General features: G+C 41.5%; 1 protein-coding gene across 1 annotated transcript in view; it reads left to right on the forward strand.

Annotated features, from left to right (window-relative positions):
• The window catches only part of MGMT (O-6-methylguanine-DNA methyltransferase), an 85,758-nt gene extending 75,967 nt beyond the window's left edge, over positions 1-9,791 (forward strand). The window contains exon 4 of the mRNA XM_056849720.1: positions 9,181-9,791. Coding sequence (XP_056705698.1) covers positions 9,181-9,312 — 132 coding nt within the window. The 3' untranslated portion in view covers positions 9,313-9,791. The remainder of the gene's footprint in view (positions 1-9,180) is intronic.
• Positions 9,792-10,268: the final 477 nt, after the last annotated feature.

The raw sequence follows: 10,268 nt of genomic DNA on the forward strand, positions 1-10,268 counted from the left end.
TTTACTGCAGTTTAGATTGATTGTGAGGTCTGCAGTCCTCAAAGGAAACCCATAAAGTTCAATTAAAAATCTCATTAGAATAGTATGGGAAGATCAAAAAGAAATCATACAGACTCATGGGAATTGGTGAATGTTGGGCTGATTAGTCCAGGACCATCATAAATGACTTGTCTATGACTTAAATAAGGTGTCTGCTAGCAGCAGCAGCAGGAACTGTATCGGGATGTTTCCCCCCCCCCACCACCACCACCATTCTATATGCTTATGTTATCATTCAAGCTAAAACCTGACACTAACATCGATCTAGCATAAGTCAAGTGTGTTATTCAGTCAAAATGTTTAAAACATTCAAGACTGAATGGAGTAATTGTGCATTTAAGAGAAGATTGTGAAGCATTGATTTGGAATGCAGTGCGCACATAAACCTAGTTGTGCATTAATTCCTTAGGTGGCTAGCAGTAAACTGGAACACATGCTGGTTCATATTACAGTATTTGTTTCTATCAGGGAGCAGGGGGAGAAAAAGCCATAGGACGTGAGCAAACCGCAAGATTATTTTTTGCTAAGTGCGATTTCTGTTGTGTGTTATGACTTGATATTTCAGCTATTTCCATTATGGCCTCCCTGATCTATTTTTGACAGTTTGGCAGCTTTCTGTAACTATTCAGTCTATCAACCCGCATAATAGGATGGTCAGTTTTCCGCCGCCTCAAATTGAAACCCTCTAACAAGCAGAGCATCACAGTTGTACAACATTCTGTTCCATCCTCAGACTGCAATTGCTAAATGCAGTTCAAAAGCAATCAATACGTTGTGCAGGGAGGGTTTTTTTTTTTCCTCCCCTTCTTCTCCCGCACCCTTTTTCTAAACAAACACATTATTGAGGAGTTAGTTTATTCACAGATTGCCACGAGCGTTAATGACCACCCTGAGTCTTGTTCTGCCAGTCACCTAGCTGGCTGTTGATAAAGATTTAGCATCATGTTCTAAGTGTCAAGCCTGTCAGTAGTGCTGAACCATTTGACCAGAAGAAAAAACGCAGAGGGAGCTATTGATTACAGCTTCTCAGTGTCACTTGTTCACCAGGATTTAGGTATTGATGAGGCTGCGAGTGAAAACAAGCTCTTTCCCTTGTGGGCCTCTACCCAGAAGAACAAAAGCAGAGCTGGAGAAAATATTCAGCTGGTACCGGAATCAGAGGGATTCCATTATTGATTGAAAGGCTCCTTCATGTTATTTTTTGTTGGAGACAAATCTATGAGTTTGGAAGTTTTATAGCATTTGAGAAAGAGGCACCGTATGTGATGGATTCATGTACTGGATGAATTAGATTTCCCGGCATGAAAATTTCAATGGGGCTGTAGTAATATGAGCTGCTGAGTTATTGATAAAAACGGCATTAAATTCCACTGACGCTCTAAAGCAGAAGTCTTTGGCCAAGGTTTTTTTTTACCCAAAATGTCCTCAGAGCTCTAATAAATTTTAGCACATTTACTTATTTTTAGTTGGCTAAATATTATCACCACAATTAAACCAAAATGAAGTAGTGATCAATATTTTTCAATTGCAACCATGATATAATATTTGTAGCGTATTGCATTTTTTTAAACAAGTTACTACTGCCTAGAAGATGGTATTCATAGGTTTGATGGCTAATATTAGACAAACAAAAATTTATCAAGCTGGTGTTTTTATGACAGATGTGACAGCGGTAATTTTTATCATTCTGCTACAAGCAGAAACTTATTTTACACCTCTAAAGTGTCATCCTCAGCAGGGTTACTCAGAATCCTACTCAGGTCTATTCAGTGGTGTTTATTCCCAGGAAAGTGTTTTTAGGATTGTGCTGTTAATCTATGACTTTCTTACTCTGCTCCCTCATCTCTCTAACTTTCCTACTTTTATAAAACAGAGATGCCTAGTGCCAGCATCCCTAATGAAATTTGCATTGCCCACATCTCCTTGTTCTCCAAAAGGAAAGTCTTAGAATTGAGCCCAAAGCTGAGAAGTGCTGAAGTTAATGCTGGGAAAATGACAAGCTTTTTTTTTGGGGGGGGGGGGAGGGACTTAAAAATGGGAATGGAAAAGAACATTATACAGAATGTAGCAATTTCCCCATTGAATCAACATGCACATGAATCTAAATACTGCCACATACCCTTGAATGATAAGGATTTAATAGTATCAGTATGTCTCAATGTAGCCCCATCTGTGGATACTTAAATCCCGAAATTGGAGCCATGAACAGACAAGCCAGTTCTTTCTACAAACCTGAGAAAAGCCCCAGGATTGCAGAAAAATCTGGAAAAAATACTCCGAGGGGTGCAAACACTCCAAAATAATAGAAGCACCTGTACCTTTAAGAAATGAATGCCCTCTACAGTGACCATTGTGGGGGATGGTAAGCAACCACAACAGTATTGCCAAACATCAAATCTCAGTTTGTGTCAATAAAAGAAGGGAAGGGGAAAGGCCTGTTGAAGGAGGACTCGTTGGGGCCAGTCCCAGTAGCAAGCACTGGGGGGCTTAGCTGCTCACTACTATTCAATAGCAGCCACACCATGAAAACTGGTGTGGTATAGTGGTCAGAGTTTCATCCTATGATATGGGAGACTTAAATTCAAATCCCCACTCTGCCTTCGAAGCTCTCTGGGTGACCATAGGCAGTCATATACTCCCAGTGTAATCTACCTTACACGTTTGTTGTGGGGATAAAATGGAGGACAGGAGAACTGTGTAAGCTGTTTTAGGTCCCCATTGGGGAGAAAGATGGAGTATAAATGCAGTAAATAAACAAGAAATATAGCTGAACGTTGGGGAGAGATAAAAGATAGGTTGGCTGGTGGGTGGAAAGAAAAGAAGGAAGCAGGGAAAGGGGAGAGGATATGAGAGGGGCCAGGAAGAAGGAAAGAGGAAATAGCGGGGGAGGGAATATAGGTGAAAATGAAGCTAGTGTGAGACTATCATGTTTCAAGATGTAACTGTAGCCTCTGAACCCCTCAAGATCTGGAAAATCTACTTTTTATTAGCACTTGCCTAAATATATTTTATTCATCTGTTATTTGTTTTGATTTATTTGCTGTTATAATAAGTTCTCTACAATGCAAATTATACATAGAGAGAGAGAGAGAGAGAGAGAGATGGCAAATATATTTCAAGTGACAAACTTGAAAGATGATGTGGCCATGTATGAACCTTGCTCTTATTTCAAGAACATTTTTAATTATCTATAGGTATTGCCCATTATCCTCTTTCTTATTCATTATCCAGGATTTCCCCTCCTGTGGCTCCATAAACTTTTGTTTTGTTTTGTTTTTGTTTTTTAAAGAAAAGGTATCTGCCACTGTCCATAATCTGTTTTTCACTCCCAAAAAACCCAAGATGTACAAAATTCTCAGGAAAAGCTGCAGTCAGCTGAAAAACATGCACTGCGGTCTTCCAAAAGGCAGAATTTGGCAATGCAAGAGGAAGCTCATTTAGGGCAGCCCAGTGAGAGCCGTTAACGAATCCACTAATAAGTTATGGGGATTGTAGGCACATTTACTCTGTTACTTGATTTGAGAAGTACTTATCATGAGAACCAGGCTGTTTTTGTGCTGACTCTGAGATAAGACACCTGTTAACCCTTCTGATTTAGGGAGTCAGATTTTTAATATGTACAGTGCTAAAAACGTACAAGAAAAAAAGCACTGTGCAAGCAAGGCTTGCTGCTAATCTGTGCTGCTAATCTATACTTCCTTCTTGGCTTTATCAGAAAATTTATATTTTCCCATTTTAATGCAGTTGGTCTCCTTCAGATTGATCAACATGTTACGTTGAGCAGGGGGGAAAGTGGTCAATTTCTGAAGCTTCCCCCCCCCCTTTTTTTTTCTGGTTTCATCAATAGCGCCATGATCAGTGGTTTACAGTGCAATCCGAAGCAGAGTTTCACGCTTCTAAACCTGCTGACTTCAATGGACTTAGAGCCAAACTAGTTGTGATGGATGCCATTTTAGAGCTGAATTCGGGCCATTCCGAAAACGCACAAGGGGCTCGATCCTGTTTGAGCAGATTTTCTGGCACTCTTTCCCCCCTCCTATCCACCTTTTCAGGTGCTGGATCAGCCCCCCCAGACCATCTCTGGTGATGAGCAGAACGGGTACCGTTTAATCTGACTCTCGGGAAAGGGCAGGCTGGTGCGGGTGGAATCCTCTGTGTGTGTGTGTGTGTGTGTGTGTGTGTGTGTGTGTGTGTGTGTGTGTGTGTGTGAAAGGTCCAACCTGAATGGCTCTGCAGTGAAAGCCTGTTTGTAAGTGTTAAAGGGAATTCAAACATCAGCCTGAAGCTATATGTAGCTTAATTTCAGATTCCTCAGTCAGGCTTCTCCTGTGACTTTCTGGAGACCTGTGCTGCTGAACTTTTCTTTAAAAACAACCTGTACATAAATGCATGTTCTTTATTATTTCTATACAACTTCTGCCTTTGTTTTCTTCTTGCTCACTACGAAACTTACCTCACAGCAGCAAACCCAAAGCCTTTATTCCGTCCACCCCAACTGTACCTTATAAATGAGGGGAATGAGTGAAAGGTTATTTTAAAAGACCCTGGTACCCCAAAACAGGATCTTCTTGGCTGATTTAGAGGAGTCTGTCTTGGCAGTGGTATTCACTTACCATCATTGCTTTTGGGGCGGGCCACTAGTGATGGCAGCTAACCCATGCCTTAACCTTGTGAGAAGCGGTCCAATTTGAAGTTCAAAATGAGTATGCAGGTGGGCGTAATGAACCTTACTCCCCGGTTGCTTTTCCCCCCCAGCTGGGTTGTCATTCTATATGAGGGCGTGACTGAGGGTGGGGGATGGTGTTGTGCCCCACAGGCAAAGGGGATACAGTTAGGGGGAAGAGGGATTACGATCCCCTTGCCTCAAAAGACCTTTTCATCTTTAAATTACACTATCGCTTCTCTCATTTTGCTGTTTATAGTGGGGCAGATGGCTTTTGTAAAAGAGACAGTTCTGATGCCATTGGTTCTCAGCCTGCAAATATTATGTCATGGGCATTGAGTTTTTGTAACCAACACTCAGAATTTCCTGAATTTACCATTTCATGGACAAAAATTGATATAATGGAACTTAAGTCATTGCCTAAATGGCCAAGCTACATTTTGGCTGTTCAACTGGGGGGTGAGATTCATAACCCATTATCAATCACTGAGAATCAGTTTACCCATTGTCTTTAAAGCATGCCTCGTTCCCAATGCAAAATTAATTCTTTGTGCAGGGCCATCATCTGGGAAGGGAAGGGGGAGTTCTGTCTGTCTGTCTGTCTGTCTATCTTTCTGTCTATCTATCTATCTATCTATCTATCTATCTATCTATCTATCTATCTATCTGTTTGTCTGTCTGTCTGTCTATCTGTCAATCTAGTACTGCTCATACAGCTATAGCCTTCCTTTGTGTTTAGGACCATGGGTATTATTCCTCAAAAACACCTACATATTTGGTTGTTACTTTTTTTTTGATGAAGTGCCGTTAATCCTCTTTTTTTCCAGTTTAATCCTGAGATAATATTCAACAGTAGTCCTTTGAACACTGCTGTGATTTCCCCATCCCAAATGTCTTTGCCTTTCTATTTGGATCTGAAATTTAAATCTGTGGTGAGATGCTGCATACCATTGATAATGTTTAAAAGGACAGATCACATGAGTTGGCTTGGATCATATGGGTGCCTCCTGTGCTCATGGACAGTCCAGTAAAAATATGACCCTTCAGATCAGAAGACCTGAATAACTGGCACTTCTACTAATTATCAGGCTCCTATTCCTCAGAGGTGTGTGCAAACAGTCCCTGAGTAATTCAGCATTCTGTATGAATTAATAGAAGTAGAATGAGAAGCATACTCCTCTCATATATAAATGCTTGCGGAGAATGCTTGTTTTAACTTCAGAGGAAGAAGAAGAGTTGGTTTTTATATGCCCCCAAATAAGTACTAGTCTTCTGGTTTCCTTTCCTTTTCTTGTTGTTACTGTTAAATTGAGCTTGATATTTAAAATAAAAATAAACGATGTACGCATGTCCAAATCTTGCCATGACAAAAAAAAAATGTGAAGAAGAAGGAAAAGAAGAGTTGGTTCTTATATGTTGACTTGCTCTACATTTTAAGGAGAATCAAACCGCCTTACAATCTCCTTCCCTTCCTCTCCCCACAACAGAAACCTAGTGAGGCAGGTGGGGCTGAGACAGTTTGGAGAGAACTGTAACTAGCCCAGGTCACCCAGCAGGCTTCATATGGAGGAGTGGGGAAACCAACCTGGTTCTCCAGGTTAGAATCCACCACTCATGTGGAGGAGTGGGGAATCAAACCCGGTTCTCCAGGTTAGAGTCCACTGCTCCTAACCACTACAGGGAGATCTGCTTCTTTGACTGGGGAAGTGCTGGGAGAAGACCGTTTCTTCAAGTACTGATTCCCTGATTGCAGTCTTACATGCATACCCCAAAGCTGCTATTAGGTCTGTGCAGCAGGAAAAATATAAGTACCTTTACGTCTTAAGATCAGATTTAGAAATCGGGGGAGGGGGGTTATATCTATCAGATGGGTATCAACAGCCACCCTCTAATGCTAGTGGGATATGCATTCCTCTGTGTTAGGAGTGGGAAGTGCCTTCAAGTCATAGCCAACTTATGGCAACCTCATAGGGTTTTCAAGGCAAGTGATGAAAAGAGGTGGTTTGCCATTGCCTGCCTCTGTGTAGCAACCCTGGGCTTCCTTGGTGGTTTCTCATCCAAGTACTAACCAGTGCTGACCCAACTTAGTTTCCAGAATCTGGCTAGCCTGGGCCATCCAGGTCAGGGTTCCTTGTTGTTAACATAATTAATTACGACTTAAAGGTGTGGTATAACTATATAGCTTGTTATTAACATATAATATATAGTGATAAATAAATAGTAAGCATGATGTTTTAAATATATGAACATTTAAAATATCATGTTTACCTTTTATTTAGCACCAGCCAGGGCTAGTTTCTGCCAGTAATAATGTGATCCCTGCTCAGTAGATTTACAGTAAGTACATGGTCAGGATAAGAGAGAAGGACAGAGGCTGGCGAAGAAGTAGTAACAATGGTAGTTAGGGGAAGGCTTAATTTACAACAGACACTACTGAGAGGGACAAGTCTTTGCATCCAAAATAGGTTTTCGCAAGGAATTTATAGTAGGATGAGGCAGCAGACAGAAATGGCGCTGTTTCAAGCATAAAGCAGCACTTGGAAGTGAGATTAGGAGAAGAGAGCCGGAGAGTTTGTCAGCAAATGAGCTTGGCCTGAGGACATAAAGGTGTGATTAAAAATGAGGCGAGATGGCATTGGGGCTGGGCAGTGAAATCTAGAAGAATGGCAAGAAAGCCATTCAAACACTTAGAAGGATGACAGTATCAATACAGGGGACAGGGATATGACATCAGTATTCTCTGTTCACAAAAGTGGACAGGTTGGCAGGGTGAAAAAGTCAACAGTAAGCTAGGCAAGAGATTATCCGGTCATAGACACAGGTGCTTACAGCGGCATACTCTGAGGGGCGTTCCAAAGTGAAAAGCACCAAAGTAGGGGCAGGCAGAAAAGGTATTTAAAAGGCATCAACATCGTGTTTCTGGGGGATACAAATAAAATATGTCAACAACAGTAAGGCCCAAGCTACATATGATGCTAGTCATTCTGTAGTTGGCCTTCCCAAAAGATTTGTTTTTCTAAACAGTAGATTTATGGGGCCCTGATTCAGATCAGGACCACAGCATGTGGGGGGATAGCAGGGGTTAACCTATTACTCCAGTGACATTTTTCTCAACCTGAAATGGCCCTGAGCAGCTGCTCCATGCTCTGTTGGGAGAAATATACGGGTTCTCTGTGTGTTCTTCCCAGTCAGTCAAATAACTCCATGGGGCCACGTCAGGTCGAGAAATTGCGGGGGGGGGGGGGTAAAATGTGGACTTCCCTTCCTCCCACACTGAATTCCTGATCTAAATCAGGGCCCTTCACAGTTGCTATTTAGAAAGACAAGGTGCTTGGATCCTCTGACCATGCAAACCAGGTATGTATCATATGTCTAGAGGACTTGGAAAGAGGAGAGGGAAGGGGTTTAGAAGCAAAGTGAGGAGATTCCTTTGCCCCACATTCAATTTATGATGGTGATGGTAAGACATCCTAGGAGAAAAGACCAGAGAAAACTTTAGACATATAAGATGTGGGGAAAATAGGGTGAAGGAAGAGCCTTGTTCAACCATTTTTCTGAGGTGGAAGAGAAAGATCTATCAAAAGCACAGCAGAGGACTGAACAAAGAAAGGAACCAAAACAGTGCGGCATCATGGAATTCCAAGGAGAAAGGAAGTTGAGTAATGTTGAACGAGCAGCAGTGTTCATAGTAGTAAACAAGAATGGAAAAGGATCCATAGATGTGGGCACGAAAACGCCTTGGATTATTATGTACATGTATCTCGTCAAGTTGCAGCCAACTTACGGCAACCCAGAAAGAGGCTTTCAAGGCAAACGAGAAGCAGAGGAAGTTTGCCATTGTCTTAATCTGCAGAGTCTTCCCTGGTGGTCTCTCATCCAAGTATCCACCCTACTTAGCTTCTGAGATCTGATGAGATCAGGCGTATATATACCATGCCACCTTCTCTTTCGCATTGGGCTATTACCCTGAAGAAAAATTGCAATAGCTCCCATAGCTACTTTATATGGTAGCTTTCCATAAAGGAAGAACTGTGCACAGTTTAAACCCTTACTCTGGTCGTGGGGCCCAAGAATTCCAGAATTATATATATATATATAGCCACTGCAACAGGAGGGTACTAAAATGGACGTGTTTGTATATCTGGCTCTTCCATGGATGTCATTGAGGAAGGATTGGAACCTGGTGGATTTGATCACCTTCGAGCACAAAAAGTCACCAGATCAGGCTGATTATTCTTTATTTTTTCCCCCTGCCTGAGTGGGAATGCAATACTTACATACATACAGATAAGCATTGCATGTTACTTGTGAAGAGCTCTGTCTGTTTACTCCATTGAGAAACACTGCTGGATAAGATTTATGCTAATAAGATAGTGATAAGGGTTGACCACAAAGAAGGCATTTAGAAATATGGATGGGGGGGAGGTAAAGATTTCCACAATCCTTATTTTCCTTTGTGCGCTTTGTGTCTTTTGCAGGTCCCGATTATAATACCGTGCCACAGAGTGATTTGCAGCAGTGGGCAGGCTGGCAACTACACAGGAGGAAGTCATCTGAAAGAGTGGCTTTTGTCATACGAGAAGCTTCAGAAGGAAAAGTTAGCATATTGATGCAGTTCAGGCACAGCTGTTATACAGCCAAAACACATAACCAAAGATACTTGGCTTATAACAAGCTTTCAGAGCACACAGCAGAATTCAAGAAAATGGTAAATATTTGAGTGACATATAAATATAATACAACATCCGAAGCGAAATGTGTGGTGGCACTACTATATTAAAAAAGCTGAATGTGTCCTAAGGGATCCAGCTCGTATGCCCTTTCTTGTTTTTACATTTTACAGCAGAATGAGTACAGCGGACTGTGCCTGTTGTGCATGTATTTTGTTCCCCGTCTCCAGTGCTGTTTTGTTCTATTTTTAATGTCCATTAAAGCAAGGATAAGGGAGTGGGAGGGGCATGGCAAATGTTAGATGCAACTGCCCCTCTAAGGAAGCATCTGGCTCGCAGAGGGGACAGCCGGGAATCCGAAGCCTTTTTGCATGTGTTTGGAGAGCAAAATTAAATGCATAAGCTTCGACACGCACACACACCTCCCCCCCCCCCCCGTTCCTGCCTGGATGTGTATTTGTCCAGATTGAAAAGCTTGTCCCTCTGCCAGGCTCGGTGCCCAAGATTCTCCTGTTTTCTTTGATGTTTGAACTGTTGAAATGATGTTTTACGTAAACAGTTGTTAATGAAACACACTGAAAATCCATTCAAAGGAAGCAGCTATTGAATTGCCTATTCACAGCTTTTCTTTTCGGATCACTGTAGATGGCTTAACAGATATGAATAAAAATATTTTGTCTCTATTAGCATTGCTGGATGTAGGCAGGGGGGGAAATAGATGCCGATAAAGTAGTTTAATGTCAACATAAATATTTTTTATACAACTATGCAGCTGAGTTACAAATACCTTTTGCCAGAATTAGAAGTATAATTCTTCCCAGTTCTGATTCTTTCCAATTTCTCCCTAATCAGCAGTGATTATGTCTTTTATTTTTATTTGCTTTACTTAGTTTTCA

This window comes from Euleptes europaea, chromosome 5 (assembly GCF_029931775.1).
Source record: "Euleptes europaea isolate rEulEur1 chromosome 5, rEulEur1.hap1, whole genome shotgun sequence".
In the NCBI taxonomy this organism is placed as follows: Eukaryota; Metazoa; Chordata; class Lepidosauria; order Squamata; family Sphaerodactylidae; genus Euleptes; species Euleptes europaea.